This window comes from Mirounga angustirostris, unplaced genomic scaffold (genome assembly GCF_029215605.1).
Source record: "Mirounga angustirostris isolate CCGP_5_RB_7025 unplaced genomic scaffold, mMirAng1.0.hap1 SCAF_9, whole genome shotgun sequence".
NCBI lineage: Eukaryota > Metazoa > Chordata > Mammalia > Carnivora > Phocidae > Mirounga > Mirounga angustirostris.
Genome location: NW_026991717.1, coordinates 67,394,177 through 67,410,372, shown reverse-complemented (window position 1 = coordinate 67,410,372; position 16,196 = coordinate 67,394,177). Strand labels below are relative to the sequence as shown.

The window sequence follows — 16,196 nt, the reverse complement described above, 5'->3', positions numbered from 1 at the left end:
ATCTTCACAAACTAGATTAGTTTTATCTGTTATATAGCATTGTTTTGTCTAAAATATACACAAATAACAGTCTGAGAAGAAACAATATGCATAACAGCATGAAGGAAAAATCAGGCTAATCAACAGAATTTCTGTGTAAGTATAAATGCTTAAAAACTCCATCTGAAAACAAGACCCACTGATACTAACCTAAAATTAAAATTTATAATATTACCTAGCCTTTGACAGAATCTAGTCTATGATGGCCCTAAAGAATGTCTGAAATAAATGTGAAGATGCTTCCTTAAGTAATGGTGGGGGGCACTTACTGGCTTTCCAAAACAACTAATTTAAAATAGGAAAGTAAATACAGTCTAATTAAAGATCTCGGGATACACTGAATTGAAAGTTTGATTTAATTTTAGTATTAAATCATACTTCACATTTTGGCAAACACCTTACAGTAGTACTGTTGTGGAAGCATTAAAAAACTATGCTAATATGTAATTATCTGCTCTCTACTGGAGAGGACCAGGACAAGGAAGAAACCTAGAGACTGTAAGACTGAACTGGCTAAGAATAAATGATAAATTATTTCAAGGTATCAATCAAAAGTATAAACCAAATCAAGAATCAAAAGTATAATTCTCAAATAGGCACAGATAGTGCAATACTGAGCCTTAAATATCACAGGATTCTTAGGAGAAACTCAGCAACAATGGCCAGATGAGGAAGGATGAATGCCAAGTCATAGAACAAAGAGGTACACTATAAGGAATATGGAATATTTTTAAAAGAGCAAAGAATTCACCACAAATAATAACTGTGATGAATACATAGCAGTAACCTTCTCCCTCCTTGAGATAGGCACTGCGCCTTAATCTACATCTCCAGCAACTAGAAAAAAGCCTGCAACAAACCAAGAGAAAAAAAAAAGTATATTAACATTCTGCAACTCATACAGCATGTGTAAACATTATGAATAACAGTTATATACTGTGTGACTTCTTATCTTTGCACCTCTAGAATTTATCATTTTATTGAAGTTCAAAGAAAAAGGCATATAGAATAAAATCATCTGACGAAGTTCCTCATATTGTTTCTCATATAAACTTTTCAAAATGTTGGTGATGTGCCCATTTTCTGCCCACAAAGCTTTCCCAAGAAGAAGATTTTAGTAGATGGGCCCCTATAGAAAAACTGAACTGTGGAAAATATTCAATTAATTCCAGTTGGTATCCAGCTAAAGCAAAGTCCAAAACAAACATACTGAAATGCACATAATTTGACTTGATATTTGCCAATGCCAAAGCAACTGATACATGAATGACTAAGAGGAAAGACAAAGACAAAATAAGGAACAAGAGAATTTCTACCACACTATTCCTGAATTCACAGAAGGACAGTTAGCTTCTCTAAGAACCAGATCAACAGAGAAACCATGACAGATAAAAATGATCTTATTAAACTAGTTAAGAATGAGCAATGCTCCATTGCTCCCATGCAAGAGAAACATTTTATCTAGCGACTTGGATAATATTATTAATAATATTAACAATACTATTAACATTAGTTAACATTATTATTATTGGGACGCCTGGGTGGCTCAGTCGTTAAGTGTCTGCCTTCGCTCAGGTCATGATCCCAGAGTCCTGGGATGGAGCCCCACATCCAGCTCCCTGCTCTGCGGGAGGCCTGCTTCTCCCTCTCCCACTCCCCCTGCTTGTGTTCCCTTTCTCACTGTGTCTCTCTCTGTCAAATAAATAAATAAAATCTTTTTAAAAAATTATTATTATTAATGTAATAGTTAACATTTATTGAGGCTTCCTTTATGATCTATTTTACATGGATTATCCCATTAAATGCTCATGACAATCCTATGATGTAGGTACTATCGCTAACCCCAACTTTACAAATGTGAAAGCCACAGTGTAGAGAAGTTAACTAAACCAAGGTTGTATAGGTAGCATGTGGTAGAGCCTAGAACACAGACATGTCTGACTCCAGAAGCCCCACTTATCTCTTGTAGGCAAAAAAACAAAAAACAAAAAAGCATTTCTTATTACACACAATATTGATTTCCCTAAATATATGTAATTATAAAGATATCATTGGACATCATTAAAGTAAAAGATGAAAATATACAGTGTAACACGGGTTCTCAACCTTTTTGGTCTCCAGACACTGATAACGTGCAACATACTGTCCCTTCTTACAATCCAGTGATGGAGTTGGGGAGGAAATACCATCCAGTTAATCCTGATATACCCAGAGCTGTCTGTCCCACCCTGAGAATTCCACAATATACATACCTATATCTTTATGTATAAGCAATGCTACTTATAGCCCCATCCAAATCTTGCTTGTGGCTCAAAGATTAATAAATAAAATGTATATTCAAAGATTTTGCCACGATTCTCTCATGGAAGACTCATGTTAAAAAAAATAATCACATACTTCAATATTAACTCATAATAAAGAAAGCTAAATTAATAAAAAAGAATGAGATGTTACTTTTTCTTGGGTTTAATCTGTTTCATTCAGCAGCAATGATCTTGTCTCATATTCTACTACCTTGAAGAAATTTAAAGGATTTCTTTGGAGGACTGCTATAAAATTATCATTGACATTTTAATTAAAAAAAGAAATGTATGTAGAATAAACAGGACATTTCCTCTAACAGTCTGCAGTGGCTGCTCCATTGCTTCTTTGTACAGTCTTGGTAAATTATGCAGGCTCTCACTAGACAGAGCAGTTGTATTTCACTGTCTTCAGTAATGTAATCTACATTTATCATTATTTTAATTAAGCAGATTCTTAATTTGGTACTTTCATCGCAAAGAAAAATACCTTATTCATTTTTTTTTTTGTAGACAGCATCTTGTCAGTCTTATAAACCAGAATTTAATTTTAAACATGATTCTTAACTGCAACTGGTCACTATTTTTTTTTTTAAACTACCATATTTGGTTTATTAAAAGCTTGTTCAGTCTCATTCTATCGGTTTAAAATATTGGTTCCTTCTTTATAATGTTTAAAAAAAAAAAAAGGTACTTCCACAGTTCTCAATTTTAACCCAAGTAATATACTAAAAACAATGTGATTTATTATAATATTAAACTCAGGATTCAAAATTAATATGAAGCACAAATAAGAACTCTACAAGAAAAATAATGCTTTACTCAATGTTGAGAAAATTCAATTCACAAGTTCTTTGTGCAAGATTATTTTTATCATCAGGTCACTTGAAGTGTCTGAATCTATAGCTAAATCCATCACTGTGGAATGCAACAGCTTTTAATCATCTTGAAGACAAGTTCTGAATATTTTTATTCATTTCCCATTATTATTTGTAGTCACAAGTTAATTTCTAAAAAATAAATTAGTGAATTACACTTGAAATGTGCCTGCCTAAATGGTTCACATAGAAACAATTACTCTAATAGTGCAATGTCACACTAAACTGTGCATTTTAATACATATGGTATCTCAAATCCTCTATGTCAATAAGGGAAGGCCTGATATTTAAAAAATTCTGTATTTAGCATATATTAATTGAGCATCTTTTATGTGCCAGGTAAAGAATTAGCTGCTTTGAATTCAAACCAAAGAACAAAGCCTCTGCACAAAAGAGAGAGAGAGAGAACATATGTGTACACACACATATACGTATATGGTACAGTAAAGTGGTTTCTAAACTTTGTTCCTTCAAAGAGAGACTTTAGGCCCCCATCTTCACTTCAACCAGAAAAGCTCCAGTTTCATCTATTTTTATAAATCAGTCTTTTTTTGTAACTGGGTAGAGAAAGCAAAATCCACTTACCTAGAAAATATAAAGAAAGGCTCTAGACTACTACTGACAACACAGGCAAATGAAAAGTATCCTAAGTTTTCTCAGATACACTAAGGGAAGAAAAAAAAAGACTCTTTTCTTGAGTTTCATTTATTATCAGTTTTCACATGTTGCCAAATATTGGTTTGTGGGTAAATGTCCACTAGAGTTTATAAACATGGCTTATTTAAGAAGTTTGGGGATGAAGTCTGTAAAGAATTGAAAGTTAATGTGCACCTCATTTTATCAGTCCACATTACCAAGAAATGCCATGTCAGCTTTCGGATTCACATAAACCATCAGAAGTTATGAGATGGAAATTTTTGAAAAATCTAAAGTACATTAAATGTGTTCTAGATTTTTATTAAAACTTCCTTGTATAAAACAATGCCATTTACCTTCACGCTGTGATTTTTGGAACACAGTAACCATTTGGGCATTTATAATAACTTGGCCAACTAATATATATTATATCTAATCCCTCACAAAAACCTCAAAAGATAAGCTATTTTTACTCCCATTTTGCAGATAAGGAAGCAGGCTCAGAGATTCAGAAATGTGTTCACCATTACATAGTGAATACATGGAGAAGCTAGGATTTGGGCCCATGCCCTTTTTACTAAAACACTTTCAGAAGCAAAATAAACTTAGCCCATGGAATTATTCACTTCTAATCACAGCTAAATATGACATCTGCTTTTATTATCATCTAATAACTTCACATAAAGTTGTGTTTACAATGAAAAATTTAGCTGTCAATATATATAATCAAATAGGTAACCAATAAAGAAAGGAAGGCAAATCTAAAATTTAAATCAATGCTAATGAATGACAAATACTTTAGACATTGTGTAACTCCCTTGGTTTGAATTTAAATAATGTCCTGTATAAAGACTGGGTTGCCCAATTCAGGAACAAGTAAAAGTTAAGTTCTAGGCAGCCCACTTAGGCTCTAATTAAATAGAAGACATGAGTACAAAGGAACTAAATTATTTTTTAAAATACTCCTATTGGAACTCAACTTCAAAAAGATATTTCATAAAGAGACAGTACAGCTTGTAAGATTCCTTCTATCTCAAATTACTCTGATGAATGTCTGATAAAACTTGAGATTTACCACTGGGTAACAACAAGAGGTAGCCAATAATTCTAAATGAAAACTCAGAATGGTCCTTTGTTCCCTTTGTTTAAAGTAAAGCCGCTAGTGAAAAACAAGAATGTCTACTTAGGAAAAAGGAGTCTCTTGTCTGCACAAAAATTAAATTTAAATATCCTGCTTCCTACCTGAATATTTCAAATCATCTATATGTATCTACTGTTCACTAAAAGACTACAGAGGGCACTGTTGCATCAGCTTTGAAGCTTTACAATAGAAGCCTAGAAAAACTATAACATAACAATTTCGTAAAGGGTCAAATGCATGGAAATCTACCAAGCTTTAATATAAGGGATAAAACCAAAATGTACGTTTTTTTAAAATAGGCTGGACTTCACTGGGACAAAAAAAAAAAACTTAACAAAAACAACTGTCAAATTGAGAACACTGCACTGCACACATTTTGCATTTCCTTTTGTAGTGCTTTCATGAGAAAGGTAACTAATCATAGCACCTCCTTATCCAATGGAAACAGGAGCCCATTGCAGAATCCTTTTTACAATCAATAGGAAAATGAATGTGGCACCTCATGCAATCTTTCCATAATTCTATCAACAGAAAGAATGCAGTCTGTTTGCATACTTTTGTCTAAAAGGCCAATTCCATTTGTCCCCTCTTTGGGTAAAATGACAGCTACAGATCAATCACTCTTGCGTGAAAGTAAACACACTGCAAAAAAAAAAAACAAAAAAAGAATCAAAACTGAAATCCTCACCGTTTTTAAACGTAATTTTGTTACACACATAACAAACTCAAAGCAAAATAGAAAAAGCAGGTTTTTCCTCATAGACATGCATTTTCGTGCTATTGTGCAATAGTACTGGGATACAAAATTTAAAAGTTAACTCACAAATATTATAATTAGATATGAATAGCATTCAATTAAGCTTCTGTACATTTTTCTGTTCTCTCACATCATTCCTGCTACAATTCTTTGAAACTAAATTAAGTACAGTGCCAGAGGTTTTTTTAATACATGTTTGTGATGTATTACAATAAGACTAATATATAAAATATAAAACTTTTTATTACACTACCACTTAATTTTTTCCACTTGCTTATTCACCAAAAATTTAGATTTCTGATACTACAAATAATACAAAAATGAAAGAAAGTTATTTTATTTTGGTAATTTAAAAATAATGTCTCAAATTGCTCAACCTCTGTAGAAACACTAACATTAGCTGTAAGAATTACATCATGGCCAGGCAACTAGAGATAACATGTAAAATGAGAAAGGAGGATACTCATTTATGCATATCAGATCACAACACCACATCACATATTAGATAAATCAACATTAATACAGGTGTCATCATAAAACTAAGGCCTCTAATAAAGAATCTCAAATTCCCTAGAAAAACAGTATACAACTCATTTTGTCACTCTCAAACTTCCAGAGAGATTAGCACCTTCTCTGAAATCAAAGCGCAGAACTGTGAAAGTGTTAAAAATTCTTCAATAATATGTCAACCTACTCATAAATCAAAAAAGGGGGCAGGGGCTTCAGATGGTACGTAGATTTCATTTTATGACAAAAACCTCGGTTTAACAAGTTATTTTCAGCCAATAAAAGTCAAAAGTAAAGCATTGTTAAAGTGGGCAGCACTGACTCTAATGCTGTAACTTATTAAGTTAACCAGAATGCTACTTGAGTATTGCTCCCTTAAATTATTAATTTATGAGTTTTAAGCGCTATGTCTCTTCCTGAGACAAGGTGGTTTGCAGGTATGCTGAATGCATGTAAATAAACAGAAAGCTTTTATAATAGTCTAATAACACACCAAACATAATAAAACCCTTTTTAATGAACACTGAATGCACAATCCTATGAACCAAGTTTATATAAATGGGCTATATAATTTAAAGAAACTGTAAGATCCTCTAGGAAGTAAATGCACAAATTCAGAAAAATTAAACACAAGCCTATTGATTTTCATTGATCTGATAAAATGCTTACAACAAAATTAAAATGTTGCTGTGCCTATGTTACATGCAATTTTGGAGAAATGTAAGAGAAAATGTCGTAAGCTGTTAGAAAATTTATTTGCAATACTGCTTTTCATCTACCTTAAGTATGACTGCAAAAAAAAATCAGGTAATGTCTTTTTAATATTCAGTGTATTTAACTAGATATTTTAGTTTACTATTGTAGAAAGAAATGCAGCATATTAAGATCAATTTTAGTTAACTCTAATTTATGCAAAGCTTGATTGTGAGCAATAGCTGCTAAAAGGATGCAGCATTGTTGATTCATATACAAGCATTTTACTTAACTACATTGGATAATAGCAGTGCTCCTAAAGGAGTATAAAAAGCAAAGTGATTAGCAGTCATTACTGTTAATTAGTGCTCACATTACATTCCTTGGGATGAATCTCCTTTAAGTTGAATACATGGGAAGTTTATTTTTTAAAGAACTGCCAAACCTTGCCTAGGTAAGTATTAGAATAAATCGTCAACTATCAGTAAACAGACTAAAAAACAGGGACAGATCAGCATCCAATTAGTATGTCTAAGTTTTTAAACAGGAAAAGGGTTGAGGGGAATGAGTAAAACTGGAAACTCATACTTCACATTCTGCAATCTCACTGATAAAAGGAGGAAATGTGTGTTTATCAAACTTGCTGTGAGTGCACAGTTCATTTGGAGTCCTGTAAACAATTGCCTGACTGCCCACTTCCAAATGCATGTGAAAATCTTGGAGATTTGGAGCATCATATTCAGCAAGCAAGGTCACTCTAGTGATGCCCTGGAAATGGGAAATTAGGAAAACGTGGCAATCAGAGGTTTAGGGCTGACCAGAAAAAGCCCTCAGGCTGGTTTACCATCTTTCACCACCAGTCAGGCTGTCTCTGCTTAATCACTATTAACACGACAGGAATGAGAGTGAATGAAAAGAACTCCACACACCTAACTGGGACATTGGCTTTCTTGTTTAGAAAATGATAGGCATTTGTCACAGGAAAAAAAAAACAAAAACAAAAAAATCCCACAACAACCATAAAACTCAAACACGGCTTTCAAGAACAAGCTCTGAAAGAAAAACAGGCTCCTCATGAACCTTCAGCAAAGAACCTAGGGAATGGCGACATCCTGTTGATTCTCAGGTTTCCTCTCTTCCTATACCATTCTGTGCATTTTAAAATGGAGGCAAATCTTTGACAAAGAAGCTTTAAATACAATGTATGGTCATTAGAGGTAAAACGTTTAAAAATTCAAATGTGCAAAAATTATACAATCATTCTTATTACTTTGTATATGCAGATCTAAAATATGTCCTTCAATTATTTTCCTATGCATATATTCTACAAATAAGTTTTTACAAAAATATAATCATATACCATTCAGGGTATTTGGTAATCTATTTGCTTCTCTTAATAACATACACAGATGTTGGGGTGCCCTGGTGGCTCAGTTGGTTAAGTGACTGATTTCAGCTCAGGTCATGATCCTGGAGTCCCAGGATTGAGTCCTGCGTCGGGCTCCCTGCTCAGAGGGTAGTGTGCTTCTCCTTAGGACCCTCCCCCTTCTCATGTTCTCTCTCTCTCAAATAAATAAATAAAATCTTAAAAAAAAAATAACATACACAGATGTATTTCTATAATTTCATTTTGATGCTATATAGATACACCATAATTCAGTTTGCCAGCCATTTCTAAATCTTTGAATACATCTTTATTTCCTTAGAATAAATTTCCCAAAGTGGAAATGCTTGGTAAAGAGTCTATTTTTTGGGTCTGATGAGATCTGCCAAATTACCTCAAAAAGGCTGAACCAATTAATAGGGCTGCTGGTAGCACATAGGATAACCATTGCTTCAAAACCAGTATTATTTCTTAATCCTGCCAAAGTGATAGCCGCATTTTTGAGTTAGTGAGGTTGCACATTTTTTGGCCATTTGGATTCCTTTCTCTATGAACTGCCTGTTCATATCCTTAGCCCATTTCTCTATTTGGAGGCCAGCTTTTAAAAATCCAAAAAATAGTGAGAAATCCTTCTCAAATGCTACATTAGAGGATCCCCAAAAAGAGATTAGTTTGAAGAGGTAGATGGTAATTACATAGACATTCAAAGACCCTATCAGGGTGGGTAACTTCATATGAGACTCTTTTACAACATATCATACATATTATAGAAGACTTCCCAACCTACCCAAAAAGAAAAATTAAAAACTGAACTGGTTTAAATATTATCTCATTGAAGCTCCCTTTATTTTCTATAAATGGAAAATCTATTATATTAATCTCTTAATCTGGAATTAACAGTACTGTTCTGTTGTTGTCTCTCTCTCTCTTTTTTAATTTTTTGTTATTCCAGGGAACAGTTTGCACACACAAAAAATGCTAATTGTCTTATTAGCTACTTTGATAAGTCATGGAAACAGACTGTAACTATAGATGATGGACAGGTTCCTCATGCTATTATTACCCTGGATCAAGGACTTAATTAAAATGTGTCATTCTTGAGAAAAGTACTAAGCATAAGAAAAAAATGAAAAATGCCCTCTCCCCCAAGTGAGCTCAATTAGGGCCTTTTCTCACAGAACCAAGGAACTGACAAAGTAGCCAAATATACTAATTCCTACTTTATCTTTAGAAACAGATTTAGATTAGAATGTAATTTCAAGCTATAGATCATGTCTTTTCTTTTTCAAACAAACCATAGATTGAAGCTGTTACCTAGAACAGTGCTTTTCAAACTGTGTTAAAGACAAGGTTTTTTTCTTTTACTTTCCAAAATTTTGAAGACAGAAATGTCTATAAAATACGATTAAAATAAATTACAAAAAAAAAGAAATTTTAAAAAGATATAAATACAAAGCATTTTTGTTATTAGACTCAACAGATACAAAATTACTCTCAACTATAAAAGTTTCCAAATGCTTATTTTCCATTTCTATAAATAGCTGACCTTGGACCAACAACAATTACTTCATGGACTAGCACCAGCCCCTAGACCACACTTTAAGTAGCAACAATTTAAAATAATTCTGAGAGCTATGAAATGAGATGAGATCAAACACAGATAGATCACTTTGATCCTTAACTCAATAACATCACTTCCCCTTATCAAACCACATGCCCACCCCTCTGTCTCACTGTTAATTCGCACATGCCTGATTGGTTTATACATATGTACTATATATGTACTATTATATGATAATATCTGCATGATAACATGAGATCATGCTAGGAGGCAAAAGAACACAGTGATTAAAAGTACGTATCATACTACTTTCTAGCTGTGTAATCTTGGACAAGTTAGTTAACCTCTCTGTATCTCAGTTTATTTGCAAAATAGAGAAAATAAACCAGAGTTGATAAAGATAAATTAGAATATAATGTATATAATGTATAACAGTGCCTGACAGATAGTGCTGCATAAACAACATCAATTAAATTATAATGCAGAAATAATTGAAAAAAAAATCACAAGGCTCTGGGCTTTCTAACAATTAATATAAAAAGAAAACTAGAATGAGTTGCATGATTTACAGTGTTCACACAATAATAACTGTCCAATAGTTATAGTAAGGCAAAACTATTACAAAGACCAGGAGAAATTCCACCCCTGGAGTGTCATAGAGTTGAATGTGTGATATGGTAAAAATCTGGGGCACCTGGGTAGCTCAGTCTGTTAAGCATCCAACTCTTGATTTCCGCTCAGGTCCTGATCTCAAGGTTGTGAGATCAAGCCCAGTGTTACGCTCCATGCTCAGCAGGGAGTCTGCTTGAGATTCTCTCCCTCTGGCCCTCGGCCCTGTGTGCACACTCTCTCTCTCAAATAAATAAATGAGTCTTAAAAAAAAAAAAAGATATGGTAAAAATCCTCAACAGCACCCTTAGAGCAAATGTATAACAAAAATTTTGAGCATCTCACATGGACAAGGCCTCATGTTGAGCACTGCAGAGTATCCAAAATTGAAAAACACACAGTCTTTGCCTTTAATAGGTATAAGCTAACAACGAAGATATACTGTATATGCAAATAATTATATAAAACAAGGCATAACGTAGTAACTTCCCTCAAGTCATTAAACACAACAGAAATTCAAAAAATGAAAGCTACACTTAAGGAAATCACCTTTTGAATCCCTATTCTCCTTCAACATAAAACCCAAGGGTCTATTATGAGCCAGCCAAACCATGTACAGGTCCCCAAGTCTATTGCTCCTTCTCTGGTCCCCATCACTTCCTACCTGAATTTTTAAGATACCACTTTGCACTCTATTCTCTTTGAAATTTTAATATCCTTCTTGAGAGATGCATGTCATCCTCATCTGTTCTCAGGTGCTACCTCCATTCTAGTCTCCTCTTTACTCTTTTTAAGCCCTAGAGGGCCCCTCTGACCTTATAGCACCTAGCACAGTACTGCTACAGGCTCAAAGGCCAACTGATTCCTGAGTTGAGTAGTCATGAATACCCTCAGGTTACAAGGTTTTCTGAAATTGATGGCTAAAACAGTAATTAGACTTTTGAAGAGACCAATGTGAGACTATAATAAAAATCTGGACCTCTCCCCAGAAAAATGTATATATACAAAAAATTTGCACAAAATCTCAGAGTTCAAAAACACCTCTCTCCCCTAGATTAAGAAATCTTGTCTTACATCACATTATCCTGCACTGAATTCCACTAGACTGATTTTTATTAGCTTTCTATGACCAAGTCCAGGTTATACGACCACTCAAATCAGTAGAACTTTGGTGAGGGTTAAGAAAGTCACCAAAATGACTATAAGACCAGTAAAAATTATTAAAAGAGCTAAATTGTGAAAAGCTCAAAAGGGAGACTGTGATTTATTTACCAAATAACGATGATTCTCCCTACCCTCCTCATTTCCCAGCAAAATTAGTATGTAGGAAAGAATCCATAAGGTAACTGGTCTTAAAATAGACCTTGGGTCATTTCAATGGCTCTGGAACCAATCCTATAGTAGGAAGTAAAGAATTCTGTATAAGGAAGGTTAATAAATGTCTGATAAATAATTTCTGCCTTTCTGATTTCTCAGTGTATTTTTATAGAAATCTATCAGGAACAATATTAGCTGAATTTTGTCAGGGTTAGATGAGCTTAATTTTGTTCACTAAGTTTAATTTAACAATTGCTCATTAAGCACCCAATGTGTGTAAGTATACAAAATAACCACATGACCCAGCCCTGTAGATGTTATGAATAACTGCGACATAATTCCACTGGCACTGAGAGGTAATAGCTTTCACATACAGGATTGCACATAATGGCCCTTTTCTATTGCCACTGGCCATTTAAAGAGCCATTTAAAAAATCTCTTAATTTTTCATATTCTCTTTCAAAAGTTTAAATTCTCTAAAGTCAGTTCATCTAACTTTCAAATGGAAGTTCTTGCTTGAGGCTTTTTATAAATGAGTTAATAGAAAATACACTGCTTAGATTTTAAAGATAAGCATAGGATTAAATCTTAAAAGAACATGCCAAAATAAGTTTTGATTGGAAGAAAGCATCTATAAATAAAAACCTTTGTCATCTTTGGGTTCACTTCCCTATTTTCTTTTGAAACGACCCATGCGTCAGTTTATTCATGTAGGTAACTAGATAGAAAACATCAATTCCACATGTCCTTAGAAGGTTCAATTATCTGAATGAAAGAGTCTGAAAAAGACTCAAGGGGGCCAAAAATTAAAGGCAACAAATGTAGAAAGATAAATTCAATCTAATATAAAATACAAATTTGCCTGTATTAAAACCTCTTTCACAATTTGAACGATTACCATTCTTTTTCTTCTCTGTATTAACTTACTAATAAAGTCAAGAGGAATTACACTCATCTCAATGCCAACTTGCAGCTACTACTTAATATTAATGCACTAGTGGAACTAGTATGTAATGGAAAAAAAACCTGACTTTATTTAGCTTCACTGGATTATTTTGGAAGCAAAGGAATAAAGAAGAAAGAAGACCTGGCACTAACATGTAGTTGGCAGCGTACAAAAACAACAACAAAAAATAAAACAAAACTAATTTATACAGCATCTTTCTTCCTAGAAACCTAAAGAGACTCTCATATATTTTCACCTTTATTCTCAAAACAGATAAATAAAAAAAGATATATCCATAGTTTACAGATGCAATAAATGACTTCCAGAGGAGTACAGTTAAACACAATGCCTGTATAGTTCAACAGTTGTATAAAGTCCCATAAAAAATAAAAAATGAAATACAATCCCTGCTTCTCAAGGTACTTAAAATCTTTAAACAAAAATCCACAAGATAAACAAAACAAAACCTAGTAGCTCTGTATATCGAGATAGATTAAGTACTATAAGAGAAACACAATGTTATATGAAGGTTCCAGAGAGGAAGATATTACATTCAGTAGGGGCATTTGAAGGAAAATATCAAAAGGTGATGATGTGAAGAAGCAACTGGAGAGGAAAGGTTATTCTGCCTATAACACAGTACTATGCTGGAAAGACATGGACTGTGGGGGGAAAAATGAGTTCTGACATAGTCTAGTATAGATGGAAAGTAGGTTCCATGTAGGGGAATACTGGGAAAAGATGAAAGATAAGTTGAAGTCATATAATACAGCACCTGACAAATCAATGGTAAGCAACATTTTGGTGAAGAGAGGAATGTGATTGCATCTACACTTTAGTAAAACTAATCCGGCAGGAGTTTGAAGGATAAATTATAGAGTGAGAGGAAAACCATAAATGGAATATAAGGGGTCAATTAATTTACAGGCCTGAAGCCAGATTCAATCTGACATGATGCCCAAAAGCCTACAGAACCTATTTAGACTTTATATTTTGTAAATAAGTGCAGGTAAATCAAACTAAAAAAATCTTCTGCATAGCTAGAGAAACAATCAACAAAATGAAAAGACACCTATAGAATAAGATACTTGCAAATCATATATCTGATAAAAGGTTAATACCTTAAATATGTGAAGAATTCATACGATTCACTAGCAAACAATACAAAACAGCAAAAACAGCAACAACCCCCCCACCCACCCACACACACACAAATAAATGGGCAGTGGAATGGAATAGGTATCTTTTCAAATAAGACATCCAAATGGCCAACAGGTACATGAAAAGGTGCTCAACGTCATTAATCATCAGAGAAATACAAATCAAAACCACAATGAGATATCACCTCACATCTGTTAAAATGGCTATCATCAAAAAGGCAACAGATAGCAAGTGCTGGTGAGGGTGTGGAGAAAAGGGATTACCTGGGCACTGTTGGTAGGAATGTAAATTTCCATAGCAGGTACAGCTGCTATGGAAAAACAATATGGAGGTTCTTGAAAAAAACTAAAACCATATGACCCAGCAATCCCACTGCTGGGTATATATTCAAAGGAAATGAAAACAGGATCTCAAAGAGATAATTTGCACTCCCATTGTTCATTGCTGCATTATTCCCAACAGCCAAGATATGGAAACAACCTAACCAATCAACAGATAAACGGATAAAGAACATGTGATTTACATATATCTCTTTATACTAAGTGAAATAAGTCAGAGAAAGACACATGCGGAATCTAAAAAAATCCAAACCCAGAGAAACAGAGACTAGAGTGGTGGTCACCAAGGGCTGGGGGGTGGGGTCAATGGGAAAATGCTGATCAAAGGGTACAAATTTCTAGCTATAAGATTAACAAGATTAACAAGTTCTGGGGATCTAATGTACAGCATAGTGATTACAGCTAGTAATACTTTATTAAATACTTGAAAGTTGCTAAAAAGGTAGATCTTAAATGTTCTCACTACAAAAAAGAAATGGTAATTTAAGTGATGGAATGGAGGTGTTAGCTAATGCTAGGGTGATAATCGTTTTGCAATTTATAAATGTATCAAGTCAAAGCGTTGTACACCTTAAACTTATACAATATTACATGTCAATTATATCAATAAAGCTAAAAAGACTATATTTTACATGCAAATACCAGTAATTTACTGGCTTACCAGTAATTTACCAGTAATTACCAGTAATTTACTGGTAAAAACCAGTAAATAACTTTTCAATGCAATTATTATGATAATTTAAATCCCACCTAAATGCATTATTATGTTAAACTCATTAATATCATACATTTTGCTTCCTCCTGTGAATTCACACTAGGTGATTTTATTTAGAATTGAGAAAAAAGGATAAAATATTTTGGTTGCTATGTACCACACATAATATGAAAAAAATTAAATGTTCAATTAAAAGGACCATCAAGACTAACATTTATTTATTTATTTTTTATTTTAATCACTGGGTACTCATTACAACAAGTACACTCCTCAATCTCCGTCAAGATTTCACCCATCTCCCCACTCCTCACCCCCCTCCCTTCTGGTTACCATCAGTTTGTTCTCTATAGTTAAAAAGAGTCTCCTTCTTGGTTTGTCTTTTTCCCTTTGCTCATTTGTTTTGTTTCTTAAATTCAACCTATGAGTGAAATCATATGGTATTTATCTTCCTCTGATTTCGCTTAGCATTATACTCTCTAGCTCTATCCATGTTATTACAAATGGCAAGATTTCATTCTCTTTTTTTTTCTTAAATATTTTATTTATTTACTTGACAGAGAGAGAACTAGAGAGCACAAGCAGGGGGAACAGCGGAGGAAGAGGGAGAAGTTTCCCGCCAAGGAGGGAGCCTGATGTAGGGCTCCATCCCAGGGCACTAGAATCATGACCTGGGTTGAAGGCAGATGCTTAACCAATTGAGCCACCCAGGCACACCAAGATTTCATTTTTTTTATGGCTGAATAATATTCCTGTGTGTGTGTGTGTGTGTATGTATAGATACATCACCTCTTTATCCATTCATCAATCAATGGATAGTTGGGTTGCTTCTATAACTTGGCTATTGTAAATAATGCTGCTATAAACATAGTGGTGCATGTATTCTTTTGAGTTTGTGTTTTTGTATTCTTTGGGTAAATATCCAGTAGTGCAATTGCTGGATCATATGATAGTTCTATTTTTAACTTTCTGAGGAACCTCCACATTGTTTTCCAGAGTGGCTGTATCAGTTTGCATTCCCACCAACAGTGCAAGAGGGTTCTTTTTTCTCCACATCCTTGCCAACACCTGTTGTAAGACTAACATTTATTAGGAGTTAATCTTGATTAAATGACCCCAGCTTGATATGAAGCATCTTCTATACCATCCTATACCAGATTAAAGAGATGACAAAGATAGGGTGCTGTAAAATTTAATATCATAATATTTGTAATATA

General features: G+C 33.8%; 1 protein-coding gene across 4 annotated transcripts in view; it reads right to left on the bottom strand.

The window, feature by feature from the left end:
• DPH6 (diphthamine biosynthesis 6) overlaps positions 1 to 16,196 on the bottom strand; it is a 232,308-nt gene that overhangs the window by 183,010 nt on the left and 33,102 nt on the right. Inside the window, exon 4 of one of the 4 annotated variants that reach the window (XM_045900395.2) lies at positions 7,058 to 7,719. The exons of the other annotated variants lie outside the window; for them this stretch is intronic. Coding sequence (XP_045756351.2) covers positions 7,534 to 7,719 — 186 coding nt within the window. The 3' untranslated portion in view covers positions 7,058 to 7,533. Of the gene's footprint in view, positions 1 to 7,057; positions 7,720 to 16,196 lie in introns of those variants that run through there. 4 annotated transcript variants of the gene reach the window in all.